The sequence below is a fragment of the Pholis gunnellus genome (genome assembly GCF_910591455.1).
Source record: "Pholis gunnellus genome assembly, chromosome: 22".
Classification (NCBI taxonomy): Eukaryota; Metazoa; Chordata; class Actinopteri; order Perciformes; family Pholidae; genus Pholis; species Pholis gunnellus.
This window is the reverse complement of record NC_136549.1, coordinates 12,336,301-12,357,341: the sequence shown is the minus strand read 5'-3', so window position 1 is coordinate 12,357,341 and position 21,041 is coordinate 12,336,301. Positions and strand designations below refer to the sequence as shown.

At 43.2% G+C, this 21,041-nt stretch overlaps 1 protein-coding gene across 3 annotated transcripts; it reads right to left on the bottom strand.

The window, feature by feature from the left end:
• On the bottom strand, nucleotides 1-20,390 carry LOC306713794 (hepatocyte growth factor-like). Of its 3 annotated transcripts, none has more exons than XM_079183623.1 (18): nucleotides 20,163-20,390; nucleotides 15,975-16,134; nucleotides 15,720-15,832; nucleotides 14,947-15,061; nucleotides 11,434-11,576; nucleotides 11,209-11,329; nucleotides 10,912-11,030; nucleotides 8,747-8,918; nucleotides 8,412-8,563; nucleotides 7,400-7,493; nucleotides 6,078-6,217; nucleotides 4,813-4,845; nucleotides 4,460-4,568; nucleotides 4,293-4,367; nucleotides 3,442-3,579; nucleotides 3,114-3,220; nucleotides 2,863-2,996; nucleotides 1-2,685 (listed from the first exon to the last, which is right to left on the bottom strand). In XM_079183623.1, exons 1-18 carry the CDS (start codon nucleotides 20,224-20,226, stop codon nucleotides 2,509-2,511), a joined length of 2,166 nt encoding a protein of 721 aa, XP_079039749.1. In that variant the 5' UTR covers nucleotides 20,227-20,390; the 3' UTR covers nucleotides 1-2,508. The 3 variants fall into 3 exon arrangements, with proteins under 3 accessions (XP_079039749.1, XP_079039750.1, XP_079039751.1); XM_079183624.1 differs by having other exon boundaries at nucleotides 8,412-8,545; XM_079183625.1 differs by having other exon boundaries at nucleotides 2,499-2,685; nucleotides 2,831-2,996.
• Between the last annotated feature and the right edge of the window lie 651 nt (nucleotides 20,391-21,041).

The window sequence follows — 21,041 nt, the reverse complement described above, 5'->3', positions numbered from 1 at the left end:
CAAGTCATTTATTAAAATAGTAATAATACAAAATGCTAGAAAATTCAGAAACGGTCATCGATATATAAAACAACTCACTAACACAAAATAGCAGCTGTTATATTTAAAGTTTACAGTATACAAACATATGAACAGAATGATCATGGAGTAAAAATAGTTAAGTATATCATTTACAAAAATTACAAAGTGTAATTTACAGAATGCACTGGGCTATTTACATTAAGGTAAATTAAATAACAGTTACAACGCCTGACAATCAATTTACAATACAATTATAAGATCCGTCGCATTGACCAAGAACATACATTTGGTTTCACTTATCTTAGTCCGTTGCCTTTAATCAAACGGTCTTCGTTTGAACTGGTACTTGATGGGCTTTCCCCTTGGTTTCAACCTGTGCAAGATGATTAAGGCCAGAGTTATAATTTAATTGTATACAGTTATGGTCTTTGAAACCAACAACGGCAAATGACTCAAAGGCTGATGGGAAAGCCCCTAATATTAATATGTGTTCCTTTATTGCTGTGTAACGTTTTCCATGTGATATTCAGAACATTCATCTTAGAGCTGACAATAATATACATTGTTGTTTTGTGTAGGAGCCACACAAACGTGAGTAAAATACACTGCTTTTAATACTAACTGAGCTGGCAATCATAGGGTCATTTGGGTTTAATTAAAGGGAATAAAGGACTACGGGCCAATCAGAAACGGTCATTGACGGAGACATTTTTTTTTGTCTCACTAACTAAACATCCCACGTATTAATATTAAGAAAGTTATAATGTACTCCTCTGCTATCACCTGCATTTATTCACTTAAATCGGCTTTATTTTGACGATGCTAATTGCAAGAAACTTCATGTAAGATCTTTGCGTTTTTTGTTTTGTATAAAACTTGCATTTCAATTTATTTTCTACATCTAATGCCTATAATCATTTGTGCATTAAACGTGGAACTACAACATTGTGCGATACGCATTGCGCACCGTGTATATAATGCACAGTAAATGCATGTTAAACTCTGGGCAGAACAATACAAATTTAGCCAACAAGCACCAATGAATTAAAATCTTTAACCAAATGAAGCACACAATGTAACCGAGCAAGTCATGTCATGTTTGTGTGGCTTCTACCTGTGAGTCAACAATGCCCCCGTTAGTCTGGGGGTCAGAATTACTCTCAGAACAAAGAAACTAATATCTCAACATCACACCAAAATCTGGATTCATTTCAAAAGATGACCTCTGCTTAGAAAAATAAATATACCTAAATACTACTTACAAGCTACCAGTCTCTTTAAATATCAAACACAATCAAAGGCAAGAAGAAGCCAATCTGACATTACTCAGTGAACCAATCATATTCCAGATCTATAAGACCTATAATATCTTACAGCACAGCAGAAAAACAGTAAATCTGCGCCTATGTACAACAACAACGACAAAATATAAGATATCCTACCACACACAGCCCACCAGGGGCCAAAGTTCCCTCCAAACCGGAGACCAAAGAGCCATGTTTTATTTGGCATGGCTCTTCGCTCTCTCATGCTACAAATATCAGCGCACGATTTTGGAGCAGTTCGCTCAGTCCTTCATAGACCCTCTCACAGGGAATCTAACAGTGACAGCTAACTGGGGGGGGGGGAAAGGTAGTCCAGCTACTGCACACAATTAGCGCTGCATGGTTTGCCAAGTGCTGCTGCAGTAAGCTTTTCAAGCAGCAATAGTGTATTTTACATACTTAACTACTGGGATACCTCAAGCCAGACGTTAACCTTTGCTGGACTTGGAGGCTTTTTTTCTTTGGGACTTTTACTGTACTACCTAACTTATAATATTATTTTCATGCTTATATTGTTCTCCCTTTTGGTATTACCATAGTATTTTGTTGGATTATTTCAGAAACCAAATATTTTTTCTGTGATATTATTAAGGAACACAACAATCCTCCACCACTCATTTGTGTTGGAAGTATTAAGATATGGTTTGCAGTCCAGCTTAACACATAAGAAAACAAGAAGTCCCCGTCACAGGAGGGTACTTCATGTGGTAACCTCCAGATAACGGGTCTTCTGTCCATATTCAAGTAAATTCCAGGTAGATAATATTAAGTCACGCGTGTCATTCTCATTGTCTTTGTTTGGGTCGCTTCAGAAAATCGGATTATGTTAAAGTACAATTAGTATGTCGTCCATGTGCTCGAGGCTTTGGTTGTAAGAAAGGATATTAATGCTAACAACCGGGATGTCTTGGAAGTGGAAGAACGGATGAAATTCCATTTCCTTCATCCGGTCTTCACTCACTAATCTGTCATCTCCGTAAAATGACAAATTCAGCCATTAAATCCCGAAATGACCACTTTTCCATAAGGTGTTCCCCTCCTCGTTTCTCCCCCGTGGTCCATGCTGGAGACGCCTTGGAGCTTATTGGCCCAAAGCCGCCCCTCCTCCTCTCACAGGCTGCGGTGAAGTCGTGCACGGGGGGTTGATTTTCACACCGCGCCATCAGTTCCTCTCCAGGCTGGGGTAAAGTTTGAACACCTTGTATATCCACTCAGAGTAGAAGGCGACGTTAACAAAAAGCGCAGGCTGTGACGAGGCACATTTTGTCCTTTGGATGCTCACGCCGACGATGACTTTGCGCTCGTGCTCCTGGCAAACCAACGGACCGCCGTTGTCTTTCTGCGAGAAACGGGAAGAGGACGACACTTCAGAGAGACAGCACGCTAACGAGGACACTATACAGCATTGTGTATATGTTCGATTCAGCTATCTAGACGTTGCCATGTTAATAAACTGAGATGACCATTTAAAAAAAAAAAAGTACTTTTCTTGCAATCTGGTTGTTTCTGTTCTTACATCACACACGCCCTCTCCTCTCTTGCCGCCGGCACATATTCTGCTTTCCCCGGCGTCCCCTTTGATTTGTGAGCACATGTCGTTGTTGACCATGGGCATGGTCAAAGCGTTCAGTGCCTCATCGTATCCGGTGTCTGAACAGAGAAAGACATGCAGCGTAATTGTTAAATGTTATGAAATGGCATTCGCTTTGTTTGAACGACGGTTAAAATGCAACGTGGCATGGAATATGGTTGGAAAGAAGGCAGTACTTTTGGTTTCCCCCCATCCATACATGGTGCAGTTGGTGCCCTCGGTGATGTGACACTCTTTCACTGGGAGATGAATAGTGGAGGCACCTTCAGACACGGGGGCGGGACTAGAACAAACACAGCAATAGTCATAAATCACGGTCAGAATAAAAACGCAACGTATGCACACAAATAAGAGGCATGTCTGGCAAATAAGTTATGTCATTTTGTTTTTAGATCAATAACAATCTATTCAGTAAAATTATGATACAAATAGATGAAATTGTTCAGTTGTGCTCAAACTTTAGGATCTTAAATTAGTGGAAGCCGTGAGTTGTTGAGGACTTACTCTTCTAGTTTCAGCATAACCAGGTTGGATCCTTCCGGGCCACAGATCAGGCGAGAGATGCGTAGTCTCGGGTGGCTTGAGGATTCATTGAGGTGGCGCAGACCAACCTGCACACTGTAATCCTTCAGATCTGGAACACTGATGACCACAAGGACCAGGATGTAAGTTGTAAACCTACGGCATTGTGACTCAAAGAGCCATTTCCACATCATTTTATATCATCTTGAATAGGTAAAGCAGCCATTTCAGGCTCCCTCGTGTGGCTTAAAGATGTACTGCAGATATAAATGGTGACTAAAAGACTAAAAGGAAGAAATTCGGCAATTTATTCGGCAACCCTAATAAAATCTCTGCTACCCACCTGTGGGTCCCAAGCCAGACTTTGGGAATGACTGCTTTACAGAAAAAATTACTTCTAATGTTAATTTTTGCAAAACGCGACAACATGACTAATATAATCAAGACAAAAACCAGAGTTTCAAAGCAGACCATGTTTTTCCACGACACACACGGGCCTCGATCAGCTGAAAGCTACTGCTGTACACCACATGCTATACGTACAGAACTGTACATAGCTACAGAGATAGGGACATTTTCTTTAAAGCCACTACTTCAGATGAAGAGATACTAGATGTACATGATTGGCTCCGACATAGACAACTGCAGGAGTTAAACAGATCTGCAGACCAAACCATTGCGTTCCATATCTCAGATCCAGCCTGTCTGGGAGCAACTGTCATCCTGCATCTACGCTTCAAACTATATTAAAAAGAAGGCAGCAAGAAAAGACGACTTCGAGAGACGGACTTGGTTAAAGCTTGTCAGACACAGATGAAAAGGTGGAGTATTACCAGGAGGTGAAGCACTGTTGGTCTGTCAAAATCCAATCCTCTCTGATCAACGAGCCCCCGCACAAATGAACCTTCCTGAGAAAGATTTAAGAAGAATATTTTCGCCATTACAAATGATAAACGGATTGATACATTTTGTAAAAACACACAGATGTAAAATGACTTACTCTCTTTGGATGCTGACGACCCAGCTGCCATCTGTGCCTCGCACTTGGTGTCCTCCTACAATTCTGGTGTTTATATGCACAAAGCAGGATATCTTGGGCCCAGTTAAAGCTAAAAGAGAAGACATGTTTTATGCTGCACGTTAGATGGCTGTATCATTTACATTTCAAAAATCGGAAAATGTTTTTTAAAACTTCAAAAAGGGAAACCATAAAATAGGATTTGTTTAGTCAGGCACATGACACAGACGGATTTGATATAAAGAGTAAAAAGGAAAAGGGACGAGATTAGAGATACGAGGAAGAGGAAGAGGACTAGACGGGGGAAAAGCCAGATAAGCCAAAGCGATACTCACTGTTCGGTTGAGGAGCCGCTGTAGCTGATTCACCTGATAGAGGTAAAGAAAAGCACAACAGTAAGGAGAGACCCCCACAGCAGCGGGAAATAATTCAGACCACTGACCACATATTGACACAAAAAGCATGAAACCTCATTGAAAAAGACACCCTTCTTTACTTTACAAAGACTTATCTCTGAATCGTTGTCGGAGGCTGTAACGGTCAGCGACGGCAGCAAAAGGAATTTGCTCAAGAACCTCAACAACTTCATGGAAGATATGTTTCACATTATGGAAATGATTCCGCAGCCAAGAGGCTCTTCGATGAGGCCATATTGAAACCAGGCCAAGAAAATGTTGTGTCCGGCCGCTTGAGTGCATGTTTTCTCCAATAAAAAGGATTGCAGCAGAGACCTGCATCTGTTTGATGTCTGTGCAACGTGTATTCACTGCCAATTTGAACAAAACCATGGCTAACAGATTGTGTAAACCACCAGCCAAGCTGTAGAAAAAGACAAGAAAGGCTGCAAAACTGAACCACTTGTGTGGAAACCCCCTTCATTGCAGTGCACCCATATAACAACACCGTCATCTTCCATATATCAAATGCCAATTAACACTCTTTCAGAAATACAGTCTGAAAGGCTCATGAGATACTCGTTTTTTGACAGGCTTTAGCCTCAAACCTTCTGCCATTGTGGTCGTCGTAGGTTCAGAGTCTGCTGCTGACCTTACCTCACATCTTAATATACTTCCCCCATTGCTCATGAGCTTCATGGCATGTTGCACACAAGTGGTCGTAATTTCTGAGGATGCACGCAAGAGACGGCACGCAGGACACGTGGTAGCCGTCATGTGCATACATATTTTAATAACAAGTATATCCCGAGCAAAGTGATGCTTTTAAATGAATGGATAGTGCTAGTTTTGGGAATTTCCAAATGCACTTGTACCAATACTTCCACTTTATCATTAACCTGCCTTTTCACTTTGACGTCAAGCTTCTAGCTCTAAATTCAAAAGGCAGCACTCTTTTTGCACAAGTCAACGACGCGACCATTTTTTTAGCTTAGCTTAGCACAGTGACTGGAAACAGGGGGGAAACAGCTAGCCTTGCTCCGTTCGAATGTAACACAGACATGAGATTGGTATTGATTTTCTTATCCAACTCTTGGTGAGAAAGTGAATCATATCAAACTCTATTAGGTGTCTGACATAACACAGATGTATCTACTGTTACAGAGACAGACTTTAGAAGCGACTGGGTTAATTATGTCACTCACAGTGCTTCATTTTGCAGTAGTCCCAGGCCAAACGGTTATTTGGATTGGTGTAACACCAGGGGCCATGTTTGTCCCGGTCCGGGTTCCGGCAGTAGTTCTTCTCCAGCCCTACATGGGACTCTGTAGAGTGAGAATCCCCACTGTAAAACAAACAAATAACAGATTCTCATATTCCATTTGTTATTACGCACACAGTGTATCAGAACTAACACTGGGCCTCATGAAGACTCATACGCACTCTCGCACTCTAAAAACACATGAGCACAAGCATGCATGGAGTAGCACACACACACACACACACACACACACCATCGTACACATACAGTACATTCACACTGTTGGTAACCATGTTATGCCAGGAAAGTTTGACTCTTTCATAGAGTGCAATGAATCCTCTGCATTTGCGCCACAGAGCCCGTAGAAGGAGACGCAGAGTTTTGTGAAGGGTACACATGGGAGTATGAAAGTATGCACTCTAAGCATTCGGCAGGGCTCAGACCAGCAGGAGCCGCGTCCTCTACGGAACGATTCATTCGGTCGTGCTCCCGATTTGTAGGAATTCACATTTAATTGCGAGTCTCTTTGCGACGTCCCACTTGGCTCTGAGAGAATTAAGCGTAATCTTCTCAGGAATCCCAACATATCACTAAAAAGTAATTACTCCGTAAGAATTTGGACACACGCACGCAGCAATAATACTAAGCGATGGGCGACAATTTGTCAGGAGGTGAAGATAATTCTACTTCCCAGGAGATTGTTAAACAAGCTGTGGCTTCTCAGCAGTTTTTCCTGGGACGACCCTTGACCTTGAGCGGGGCAGACTCGCTGGCTGCAGTCTATGTGAGGGAGCTGATTGGCTTTGATCTACTTTCCTCAGAAAGCACTTCCTGGGGTCAGGGGTCGCCTCTGGAACATGTCCATCTGTCTGTGCCGTTTTGGCTTTTAAAATTCCTGTAAATTAAGTAATTCCAACAGCCCTGACTTAAGCATGAAGCAACAACACACCGGAGTGGGCAACCTTTCCGTCAGGATGGGTCACTTGGAGAGCACCCCAGGGTTTCCTCTCGTCAGTTAGATGAATAATAATTGGGCCCGGTGTTGACCCCTGAGGAACCCCTGATTTCCTCTTGCCGTTTGTTTTCACTGCTGAGCTTCATTCATACGAGAGTGATTTTTCGTCATCAACAAATACTCATCAAGTGAGCTGAAAGGAATACCAGCCTCTCTAGGAAACATCTCCAATGTTTCCCCCACTACAGCTGGGAGTTAGAAGAAGGAGCAAAACAACACATTTACTAAAGCAGAATAAACAACTGTGTTACCTGTTAATGTGATGTGACCAGTCTGCACAGGGAATACCGGATCGAGTTACGGATAAAGTGCCCCGATATGTCTCTCCGTTGTCTTCAAAACACTCTGGAGGAAGAAACAGATATTATTGTTTCAGACCATCTTGTTAAATATTCCCAGGAGAGCATTGGATTACTCAGCCCAGCAGTTTCTCAAACACTTAAATGCAATCAGTGAGTGAGCAATACCCAAAGAACTACATATATGATTTGGGTGGTGGCTGACTTTCTCATTGATGCAAACATAACATAATTAAGTTCAGATTTTTTTACTTCTCTTTGTGGTTTCGATGAATTTAATGTCAATAGCCGCTGTTTTAGAAATCTTTAAACCTCACTGTGTCCTTTAGCAGAATCAAAAGAGGGGCTTTGGTAACTCAAAGACGAGCTGAAGTTTAACATGTGTGGCCATCTTTCTGTAAATGTAAAGCAGAGAAACATGGGAAAGGACAGAGAACACTATTGCCAAAGTTGGGCGTGTTTGTTCTGCCATGAAATGGAACTAATTGGGCAGCACGCTGCCAAGTGGCCCAGTCCTATGGGAGCAAGAGTCTGTGTAACTCCACTTTGCAAAAACATGATACGGCTTTAGAAGCATTTGTTGTTCTATGTGTCAATCATATTATTCGATATAATAATATTGATGTATAAGATCATTAGACTAGATATTTGCTATTCTTTCGATATCATCTTATATGAATAGTTTAACGTTTGGGGAAATTAGATGAAAAAAATCATTACCACTCTTATATCTGTATGGGAAATATGTTGCTACAGCCACCAGTTAGCTTAGCTTAGCATGAAGACCGGGAACAGGGGGTAACAGCTAGCCCAGTTCTGCCTAAAAGGTAACGTAATCTGTCAACCAGCACCTCTGAAGCTCATTAATGAACACGTTATATATTGTCAGGACAAAAATGGAAATAAAAAGATTTCCCCAGATGTTGAAGTGTTCCTTTAAAATTGAAATTGTACAGCAATTTACCTATTTTTTGTGTGGCCTCAGCATCACACCTGGGGATGTGGGTGCAGTTGGCTATCCTTTGATTAGGGTCTGTAGTGAAGCACCATGGGTAATCTGCACCGTCAGGGTTACGGCAGTAGTTCTCTCTGAGGTCTCTATAACACATACACAAACTACAATTTAAATGATGGTGCTGATGTATTTTTTTTACAGCAAAGCTATCATTTTACGTTTCATGCGCATTACTTTTTGGCATTTCAACAGTCAAATGCACAAAATGAACAAATAAACCTCCTTGACACAGCAGGGATAATTGAATGCAAGCTGCCAGGGGCCACGAGACACACTTTACTCACTTCCATTTGAAGTTCTGAGGAAGAAAGGAGTGGTTATGGGGCGACTGGGAGTCCCATCGCTGACATGTCACACCCTCTGGAGTGACGTTCATTATGCCTCGGTAATCCGTGCCCTTTCCCTGGACACAGGATGTTGTTACATTGACATCTGCGCCCTCACACGAGTCGGAATCTAGCAAAAGAAAGAAAAAGACGTAGAAATTGTAATCGTGAGTATTGGCACGAGAAAGACGTTCGCTAAAGTGAATGAGATTTAGGAGGGAGGGAAGGAGGGAGACATTAATCCCCAGAAGAATGTGTGATGTTTAACCTGGAGAAAGATGATCAAAAACAGTAGCACCCCCCCCCCCTTTGCCCTCAACTGCGATAGGAAACTTTCTGTGTATTCATAACACCGGTGCACCACATTCTTGCACGTAGGGACATCCACAATAATATGCAGTTATTTAACCTGCTGACGGCACACAATGTCACAGGTTGTTTTAATAAAAACCCGGACCCTTATGATACTAAGGAATACATCTTCGCCTAAACATAAACATAACAATTCTGTTCCTGTTTATTGCAGCCCAACCAAAGATATCACATCCAACCCGGTCTGGCCGGGGCAACTTTATCCACCCGAGAACTATTCCAAACATCTTCAGATGGAATTCTGCTTTTCAGCAGTGCAGGGATAGCGGCGCATGGGGAGCAACTTCTCCCCTCTGGATTTCTGTCTCTGTTTCTTTAGCCTTTGACAAATGAGATGGGAGAAACGGAGGAGGAAAGGGAATGTTTTGAGGCAGAAACGAGAAGGCGGATGGAAAAGAGAGATTCCTTGGCTTGATGTAATGCATGCCAGTGTCTGTGTGCACTGCGTCGTACAGGTCAGTGGTTTTTATCTTTCTGAGGGCAGGCATTGAGGGATGCGCACATCTGGACAAATGCAGATCCCCGCCCTCGCTGTAAATCTTAACATGTACTGTAGAGTACATGTGTGTATGTGTCTGACAGAGACAAAGAGAGACGCGCCGCGTGTTTATGCATGTGGGGATATTTCATTGTGCTTTCAAAGACAAATAATATTAATAAATTCTCCAATGGTGTAACCTCTTTTTGGCATCCATTCTTTATCTTTTCCCTCTGTCTTTTGACAGATGAAGGCAAAAGTTATCTAAACTACGACTCTGTCAAACTCTGCCAAATGTCATATGACTCAAGTGAGGTTATGCTGTTAATCTCTCCAACATATTTGTCTAAAAGGTTTTTACATACAGTACCATATCAAAAACAGGGGTGCAGTTAGTGATCTTTTTTTTACGATTAACCTTTAAGTTTTTCTTTTGTCTAAAACAGTGTGATTGGATTGAGGTCTGGCCTCAATATATGATTCACATCATTGTCAAAGGGTACTAATCAAACCATTCAGTGACCTTTAGTGTCCGGTATGACAGCATCTGTATCGTTCCTCCACTCCACTTTTCCTTTATTGTGTACAATTTTTGTATACATCCTGATTTGCATACCACTAAAACAACTATTAGGTCTTCTGATGGCCATGTGTTGCATCTCTGTATAAGAGCCTCTATTGTAACACTCCATTTTAGTGGCCCTTGTCATCTGTGAGTGGTCTCAGCAAAGCACGTCTGACTCTCTGAAGTCAGGCCCTCCTCTGTACAAACAACCTATTTACTCTTGCTTGTTGAGGTAAAAGGATTCGAAGCCAAGCACCACATGAAACACCTAGCCGGGTAAACAAAAAGCCTTATGATGCTCTGGGAGGGCAGAAAAGGAACTTTCGTGCTCTGTTCACCGCAACCACCAAAGTCCTGTATGCAACAACCCCCCCGGAGCCCTCAAACCACTACAGCTGGCAGTACCGAACCGGAGTCTGTCTGTCCAAAAACCCAAGCAAGAGACCCTGAAACCGTTACTGAGAAATGTCGTTCACGAGAATGGGACCTACGTGAGGTCACAGTGACCCTTGACCACCAAAATCTAATCCAGGTGGATGTTTGTGCCAAATTTAAAGAACCTCCCTGCAGCCGACTCTGCGGCCACGGCTGTCGCTGGAGCATTATAATCAGTAAAACAATAATTTAGTTTTAAGCTACTCTTCTGAAGACTTTGTCCACAAAACCCAAGCCCCAGACTAGGAGTCTGTACAGCACATAGACCCTTACCACACACGGTGATGTTGCAATACTCCCACGGAGTTGTGGGGTCCATGGTGAAGCACCAGGGACGAAGACGATTATCTAGGTTACGACAGTAGTTGTCCCTTAAATCTTTGTGCCGATACCTGAGAGAGGAGAGAGAGAGGAAAGAAAACATTTGAAGGGATGGAAGCAAGTCATAACAACCGGTTAGGTCTACCTCTCCTGAGTATTAGCGTTAGTTATCTAAGCATCTGTCATGGGTGTGTGCAGCATTGTCCGCGGGAAAGGTTAGCGCGTGATTATATCAGCTTCGCGGCTTACTTTTTGGGCTGGAAGTGGTGTTTGTTAGGCCTGGTTGAGTCCCACCTCTGGCACTCCTTGCCACTCTCCGTATGGTCAAGTTTGCCCCGGTAATCTTCCCCATTGCACGTCATACAGACTTCTGTCAACAAGAACACAGCATTCATCGAGAATTCTTTCCTCTAGTAATCAGAGCAAACCAAACGTACGACTTCAAGGAAACAAAGTGACGCTTGTTTGTCTTACCCTCTGAACACTGTGGTATGCCACACTCCTCGGCTCGTACATTGGGGTCTGTGGTGTAGCACCACGGACCACCAGGATCGTTGTTGGGATTCCGACAGAAGTTCTCCCTCAGGTCTTGCGTTGGGTACCTATCGGGAGAAAACCTACAGGGGAGCAGGCAGACATTATTAAAAGTGTGAACCGATACTGTAAGCTGTGTAAATACATTTTTAGGGAGTACTTGCACACTCGGCTGCTCCAGTGGCGTATACAGCACCGTGCCTACCTGCTAAGCGCTCTCGGGAACAAACCAAATAAAAGGCATTTACATTCTGTTCATTCTGAGAAATGCTAGTGCCGACAGTGTTGCCAGCTGGTATTTCAAATCCTTAAGTAACCCAGTCACCTAAATCACATGCAAAGTGAGTCATCAATATCTCTTCGGGTTTGCACCTTTTGCATGATCGCCTTACCGATTTCTACCTTATCCCAGCTCCCTCATGTGTGAAGCAGCCAGACGCTGTCACAGCACAGTAACCTCCAACAGCACAGAACAATGCTACGAACCACTTGGAGCAGCCCAAGCAGGTCTTTTGCTGGCAGCCTTTGTAACACGTTTAAACCTAATCCTTCTCTGTCATCTGCGACCTCACCTCGGTCTGAACAAGCGACTGTAAGTAAAAGAACCTGGCTAGTCCAAACATATGGGATGTAACAATGACGAGCGCCATGGGACCCCCGTACTAAATGAACAGTGTGTGAAATTCGTCTTCTGTCAGGGCAGGATGATGAAAAGCTGGCATGTCAGCACCCCCTGATCCATGCCGACCACATTCCCCCTCCCACCAAGAGAGACAGAGAGGGAAGACAGGAGGAAAAGTTGTGGTCGTAGGAGAAAGGTGAAAAGTACTTAATTAAAAAGGAAAAAGTGAGCAAAAAGTCGAGAGCTTGGTGGATAGTTGATGATGTAAAAACAAACATCATGTGCAGGTAGAGAAATAAAAAATAATAAAAAGACCAATCCACCCTCCCTTCAGCAGCTTGTCTGAACACACTACCCCAGACGATGACTCTTTTCTCGGGGGAGTCTGCTCTGCTCTCCCCTCCGTGCCCTGGGGCTCACGCAAGGCTTCTACACTAATGCACAACATCATTCAACCCAGAACTACAAGAAATTTCAGGCATGCAAAAGAAAAAAGGGAGAAAGAAGAGGAAGGTCCTAAGCTTCAGACGACAGTCCCAGCTAAATAAAAATATGACAGGGTTAAGTCCAACAGCGGCATTTCGCGTGTGCTTGTAACTTCAACAAAACACTTGTTCCCCTTTGTTGCAGCAGTCTGCCGAGAGCCAAATCTCACATCTGTTGCGTGTAACCCATAAACACAATATATTGCTATCATAATACAGTATTCTTAATTTATAAATGGGATTACAAGGACCCTCACTTCACAAGAAAAAAACAGTTTGCACCTGGTGAGAGTCCGTAAAAGCCACTGCATGGGAGCAAGTTAGCCATAATGATGTTGCACTAACAGATGTTAGCCAGTTATTCATCTCCTTGCCAAAGTCTGTTCCCATCGGAGCACAGACACACATGCTCTGCTCCCCGGGCCGCCTAAACTTGGCGAGATTTTGAATATCACTAAAGATGAAATCTAGACCCGAAGTAACTGCTGCAAATTGTCTCATGCAGCTGGAACAAAAGCAGTCATGCTTCAATGCAACAGCTTTTAAAAGGAACAAAGTGTTTAGAGATTAGAGCAAGCAAGCGTTTTTAAGACATAGATAATGATTTTGGAAGCAGGGTCCGTACGACAGCAGACATTTGACAACAATTAGAAATTTGGGGAAAGTCACTAATTCCCTTTCTTGCTTCGTGTCAGATCAGAAGGTCAGTAGCACTCTCATTTCGGTCTGTTAAATATGAAGCTACAGCCAGGAGACGGTTAGCCTAGCTTAGCTCAGCTCAGTGTAAAGACTGGAAACAGCTAGCCTGGCTCTGTCCAAAGGTTTGCACAAATCTGCTTACTTACTGCTCTCTAATTCACCAAGTTACCATCGGATGAGCAATGCCAGCTGTGTTTTCAGTCTCTCTGCTAAACTGAGCCAACGGGCCTTTGGTGGCCACATTCACCGTCGTCCACAGACACGAGAGTGGTTCGTCCAACTCTCGGCAAGAAGCTGTGTGTTTCTGTAGCTGAGCTTTCTGACTGCCCTCCCAGAGGAAACGTGTAGAAAAATAAAAGAAAGTCCCCCTGGGAATAAATAAAATGATTGCAATGTTATCCATTGTTATTAATATGAACAGGAATTTTCCATTCCATTCCTCTCTCCATGCATGGCTGGGCATCAATTCACACTTTTTTTTTTTCCAGAGCCTTGGTTCAAAAACTAAATATAGACAACAGGTGGAAGTCCCTTTCCTGGAAGGGAACCTCCTGAGAAATCACCCCTGGCCCACGGCGACCGGTCAAGCATGAAAATAATAGTTACCTGAAGCTCAAATGGTGCGTGGTTCATTACGGTGGTAATTCTCAAACAGCAGGACAGTCCCATGTTAGGTAACCCACAGTGGCACTAAATCTCCCTTAAGTAAAGCTCCCTTTGACCCTGTGAAAGTTAAAGGTTGCTGACAAGCCGGGGCGAGGTTACATTTGCCATCTGGGACGAGGACTGGAACCGTGTGTCAAATAAACAATGACAAAGGATTCCTAATGTGAAGAGCTGCTTCTGGAGAGGGAATGGAGGAGTAAAGGAGCGCATAGGGATCAACGCTGTAGTGTGTTTTAATTATGGGGGATCACTGAACTTTTATTTCTCTCAGAACGTCTGTGGCTTTGTGAGCTCAGCTGCACAACAGACAAAAACATGACTTCAGTCTATAAATCTCCGCGTTTCTTTCATTCTGCCTCCTTTGTGTCTACTTTTCACTCTGCCCTTTTTCAAACTCTTATTACCCTGTGTCTCCAAACCCCCTCCCTGCCGCAGTTAAAATATCTTGTGACTAATAAGCCCCGCTAACGAGATGCTGGCACAGAACCATCGTCAAAAAATTCACAGATCTCGCCTGGCTCGTAGCCGAGGGAAAACATCTTTGGGACACACCTGATGGCCTGCAGCGCAGTGGAAAAACAAGCTCGATGGAGTGGACATCCCTGCATGTGTTGAAAGAAATCCGACTTATTTCTGGCTAAACGTTCACCCGTCTCCGAGCCTCCGCCTTCCCTTAACCCCTGAGGTGCAAGGGGATGATCCGAGCATCTATAAATCAGCTGCAGAGGCCTGTTCAATATCAGACACAGAGAAATAGAGAAGGAGCATCCACGAAGGTTGCGGAAGCCTCAAGATTAGAGAAGCAGACTTTGAAGGGAGGGGAGGGGGGGGGATGATTAACACCTTCCACTTCTTGTCATCAAGCAAGGCATTGCAGCCTCTAGGTAACATGTCTGTGACCTCTCACGGGTAGCCCCAATTCCCAACAAAAATGTGCTTTTTCGTTCTCTTTCTTGGTGAAAAAAAAACGAGAGGACTTACGTGTGTTCATTGATGTTATTATCGGACCAAGCTTGGCAAGTGATGTTTGACTTCGTCCAAGACCTCCTCCCTCTGTAGTTGTCCTTGGTGCCGACGATACACTCCCTTATATAATCTAAGTAAGGGCAAAGGCATAAAAAAAAAAAAAAAAAAGCATTTGAAAGCATCCATTCATGTTCTCACTTCTACAAGTTGTCTTCTGTGTACCAGTTTATACACCGTTTAGTCAATTAAAGGTTGATTTGCATCCCCTGCCTTGACCACCTGGAATATATATTTCCCCATGTATGGTCAATTAGACCTTTTTACAGCGAGTGTTTTAGTACGTCCCAGCTTGTGTGTTATTCCCAAAACAGACAACTCCCTGAAGTTCATTAAATGTCACCGGGGGGGGGGTTTCCGTAAATTTTGCAGTAAATTCTAAAGTGCTAGATTCCACAGCCTGCACCGGAGAAAGCCTTTGCGTACCGACTGTAAACAATGAATTTTGTTGTTTACACTTCAGTCTGCTACATGTTTATGCGTGCGACTCTCCCCACTGGCGTGACTAAACAGCAGGGGGGGGTAAGGAAGGGTTGGCTGCTTTTATTGTGTCAACAAGAAAAAAAACCCAAAGACCTTATAACGACGGGGAGCCGACGCAAGAAGCACAACCTGCAATCAGCAGCAAACAATCCGCCTGTGTACATCAGTCTGCACCTGAATGTTCTCATGAGAAAAAACACCCGAGCGCGTACACGCTCGGCCTCGAGTGTAAATATGACGACGTTTACCTTTCTTTTCATACACGGTAAAGTTGACGTTGGCCTGCTTCTGCACACCGTGGGTGAAGCGGTCAAAGGGAAGCAAGTGGCATTTCCTGTTGTGCCGTTGAAAGTTGAAAGCCCTGTAGAAACACGCGGGAAGTAGTTGAGAGATGAACAGGCGATAAACAACAAAAATATGTAAATACTGTGTCAACACGAGAGGAGAGGAGGAGCGAGGAGGGAAAACGGCCACGTTTTGGCGAAATACAGAGAGTAACTGACCTGCAGTTGAAGTTTTTCTTGACCTTCTTGCACTTGCGGGCGCAGTGTTCCTGCGATCGGCTTTTCCCTACCAAAGGAGGCTGAGGGCAGTCTGTGCAAACCAGCATGTGACTTTCACTCTTTTCATACTTCTGTAACGACTGATGGGCCCTACAAAATCCTGCAAGAACACAAGGACACATGTTAAATGTGTGTTCTGGTGCAGTTATTAGATTGGCTGCACGGCTGGAAGGAGATAGGACCTGCTAATGCCAGGTCCATCTCATATGGGAGTAACTGCTTCTTATAAATTCCATTCACATGAACATCAACGTTGTGAGCATGGCTGGGAAACTCGGTAAATGGAATTGACTAGAACGGAACTGGCAAACAAAAATCGATGACCCAATTTTCATTCATGTGGTGATTTACTGTCAAGGAATTGATTTAATCCTTGATATGACCAGATTGTCAATGATACAACTATCTACAGTCGTGAAAAGACGTCTTTGGTTTCTACCCCGTCTCGAGCATTTCATCCCGTATGGTGTGAACGCTGCATAAGTGCTGCTACAAGGAGTGAGACAGCCAGTGGCCAGCTCTGTGAGCCGAGGACCACTAAAGGTACGTTTTTATATTCTCAGGATGCTTTTAAAAACAAGATCTTTTTTGCCCGCTAAATCAAATTGTTTACAGGATAATTCAACATTAGAAGGCATTTCTCCCTCTAAATATTTGACTTTTTTTCTTGAGCACGTGCACCTTTGAGTGTGCCCGTCTGCGTATAGACAAGTACAAACAAGGTTTAAGGTGGCATGACTCCAGTTCTCACTCCACCCAGAGAACAGGTTGTGAGTTATCACACGTCTCCATTGTACTTTGTATTTTCTGATTGATCTGCCCAGTTTTTCTTAATTATTTTCCTTACAGTTTACTCCTTCTCCTCCCTTGTTTACTGTGTGTATCTACATGCGTCAATGCAGCAAACATTACTCAAACACTGGGAGACATGGCCAAACATTTCCCTGCCGTCAAGGCGCCGGGGTGGAGGAGAAGAAGAACTTGTCAAAATGAGAGCATTTCCTTGAGTTGCTTCACGGTGGTTTGACTATATGAACAACAGGAGGCATGAACACCGGTTCCAGAGTCTTGGCATGGAAGAAGTGGAGCAAAGATGAAATGATTTCACCGTCATATATATTTCACTGGGCGGCCGGGAGTCCATGAAAGCGTCCTTCAACTACAGTTTGCTTACAGCCCCCATGCTTGTTATGAGCATCCGCCACTGCATCACACTGACACATCATTGTTCAACTCCTAAACCCGTGAAAACCTTTTCTTTAGAAGGTGCTTCAGCTGTGCTGGGCAAACCCGAGGTAGCGGACTAGTTCACGTGTCGGGGAAATTAGGAAAGAAGCGCGTCCAGGATAAAAAAAAAATAAAATCAGCTCCAAATGCTCCCAGGCACTCCTGCTTCAAACCGGGGCAGCTGCAGAATGAACTGTGAAGACACCCAAGAGAACCGGATGATGTCCATCCAACGAGCTGACGCGCTCCAGTGTCTCGTTTGGAGATTTAACACCCATGAAAGCATAGCTCACGTTTAACTGCTTTTAGAAACAGCCACACATCTCAAAACACGTGTTATGCTACAGTTTAAAAGGTAAATCAGGGCTGGGCAATATATTGATATAATATCGATATAGGGATATGAGACACAATATTGTCTGAGATTTGGATATCTTAATAATTATCCTCATGTGGCATAAGTGTTGTCTTTTCCTGGTTTTAAAGGCTGCATTACAGTAAAGCGGAAAAATTGCCTATCATGTCAATATTTAGCGAAACGGTCATCCCGTTGCAATATCGATATGGAGGCAAAAATAACATGATATATGAAAGTCTCATTAGGCCTCCTGCTGTTTAACGTAATGTGACATAATTAATTAATTTTGAGTAACAAAGGTGACGTTTAATTTATAGGCAATAAAACAGGATGCGGCCAGAAATCCCCTCTTCCCAGGAGAGCTCTGATGTCACGCACTAATTAAGTTTTATGTGTACATTTTGTCTCAGTTATTGGCATCAAACACGTACTAGACAGCTTACAGTATGTGGAGAAGTGGGAAACTGTCACAGTCGGATAAAGAACACAATGAATTATTTTTCATTTCTCTTATAGGCCTTTGTTGAGAGCCATTTCTTTGGGAAGAAGCACATTAAAAGAGAATTATATCACTGCAGAGACATGCACGTGGGTTCAAAAGCGGGACAAAACCATATTTTAAGTCCAAATCCTCTGCGATACAAATCATACACTTCTACCTATATTGGAAAAAGAGTCAAGAGCCCATCCTTCAGGAGAACGCAGCTCTACTGTAAATGCTGCTTCTCCGGGCCACAGCAGCATCGTTAAATGCATTATGTGTTTAGTTACAATAGTTTGCCGTTTATAATTTGGGGCAAGTGCGATATAAATCACAGAGGAAAATCTCATGCTACCGAGTTACAGCTACGTGCTCCTGTGCCAACATCCGTCACAAGGCGCTGTGTGTGTACTTAGGATATTGTAAACTGTGTAGCGTTTAGAGGCTCCTCGTGGCTGAAAATGGTTTTTTGGGGAGGACTTGTTATTAATGTTTGGGCTCCACTGGACCACATCTGGCACTCATCACAGTGTTGTTACAGCCCTGATGTCTGGCCAGGCTGCTCAATTAGATTTCACTTAGTCTCTTCCTCTGCTCGCGGTCGGACTCCTGCTATCTCCAGATCCCAAACATTTTGCAGAAGTCGGAGATTATAATAAAAAACGTGCTCAATGGGCGAGAGTGAGAGAGGCGAGATTTAATGAGAAGAGGCAGCCGTATAGCTTACAGGGACGAGTTTTGAGTCTCCAGTTTAGCTCGGAAAATGTAGATGGGAGAGGTGAATGACCGACACTCAGAAAACTTCCACTTAGGTGCCCTTGAGCAAAGAAAGCTGGATACGATTTTTAGTCATGATGTAAAAATATCAAGGCAGCGTTGACGAAAAACTCAATGACATGAACAACAGGAAAGTGGCAGGTTAAAGGTGTGCCTCTGTCTGGGAATTAAGCAGACATTACATCTGCTGCAGAACGCGCACAATGTGGAACTGGCTCAGCAGCCAGATGTTAACCCCCCCCTCCCACCCCTCACACCCTTACACACACCCCATGCACACACACCCCCTTTTCTATCTCTCTACAGTCAGGGGCGCGCAATTTACTTTCCCCAAACTGAACGGCGGTCAGAGGTCAGGGTTGGCACCCCTGGAGGTGGCAACTATGGATTCAGTGCTTTACTTCTAGAGACATGTCAACGGGGCGGATGTACACCGGGACAGCATCAGTCACCACCAGATAGTCTGCGCTCCACGAAAGGAGCGGCACTTTCGGACGCGTTTCATGCGTGCGCTCCGGGCTGTGACGCAATATCACACGAAGACATTGAGCGCCTATTAGCGCAATGGGCAGAGCCGATACTAAACGTTTAAGAACAAAGCAGTGACATCAGAAGATGTGCTTCAACCAAACGCTTTTTGGCATGGTCGTCCTTAATCTGGAGGAGGAAACGTTCTGATTACCAAATATGATTGCACTAAACAGTTTAAATGCATGGATGATAATGGACTTTAGATCGATTTGTAAATTAGACCCAATTGGAGAATTGAAGTAATGGGAGCTCAGAGGCAGCAATTGATTTATCAAAGGAGGAGCAGTTTGATAAGCTGCCAAATTGTTTCATTCAAAGTTTTGTTGTTGTTACATGTTTGGAGATATACTCAGTAAATGACAAGCCGGCGTAATTAATCAAAGGGCGTGTTGAATCAACAGTGCATGACGGGGCTTGTGATCAAGTTCAAGCAACGTCACTCAACTGTATTATCTATAATTAAAATAAATATGACACCGAAAGAACAACATGCAAATTTGAAAAAGACAAGTGCTGACTGGCAAACAAAGTACGACAATGACAAATGGCAGCCAAACTCTATTTTTGCAAACTTTTTTTCTTTTTAATCTATATATGTTTGACATTTTCTCATGTGCGTTTCTCATTTTGATGCATGGACAAAGTGCAGAAAATAAGGAATCAAATTATATTTTGGTATTGAGATCAAAATGAACTACAAGCAGACATTGCCCATGCATGCAATAATTCCGCAGCTCACAGGCACAGCTCTTACCTGTATTTAATATAGTGACCACAACACACACCACAGCTTGGTAAATCCATACGTTTGTCCTCATGGTTAGGAAGTTGAGAGCAGGTTAGAATCCGGATTTGTTCCGCGACAGACTCGGTGGCTGAATAAAGTCCAGAGAGGCTGAGGACCAGCACGAGACTTGCCTTCCTCACGCAGTTGCCACTTTTCCAAGAAACCGCACGTCCTCGGTTCAACCCCCTTATACTTGGGTTTGTGCTCCTCTCTATCAGCGTGTCTCCACACCAGTGTCAAATCCTGTAGAATAAATGGTACAACTTCCGGTTGTTATTTTCAAAGTAAAATCGGATCACAAGCCAAAGGTTCTGGGAGTTAAAGTTTTGATGATATTTCAAATTTTTCATATCGTTGTCAAAATACTCCCAGAAACGAAACCGATAAATATTGTCTGTGCAGCCCAAGATAGCCAATGTAGTTTATTAACTTACTTTAAGTCCAGCCCACATACATTCAGAATCAGTTGCCATAAATACTTACTGGGGCACTGAGGGTGTATTGTATAGTTCCCAACTGACTTTTTACTAAAAACTAGAGTCAATCTTTTTTTGACCCATTTTTAGAGCTTATAAGGAGCGCCAGCCTTATTATTTCATATTTAACGGTACTGAGAGATAATCTGTAGTCAACGAAAACACAAATTGGCTTTATTTTAAATTCTACCAGTTATCAAAAGCATTTTTAGCATACTTCTAACAGCATGCAGGATTAAGCGAGATTTCATTAATCAAACCAGTCAGCCAGAATAAGCCAACATCGATAGAATAATGGTTTGGTTGTTCTGTACAACCCCCCTGAATGTGTGCAGCTTTAAAATCATCTAAAATAATGAAGTGATTTGCT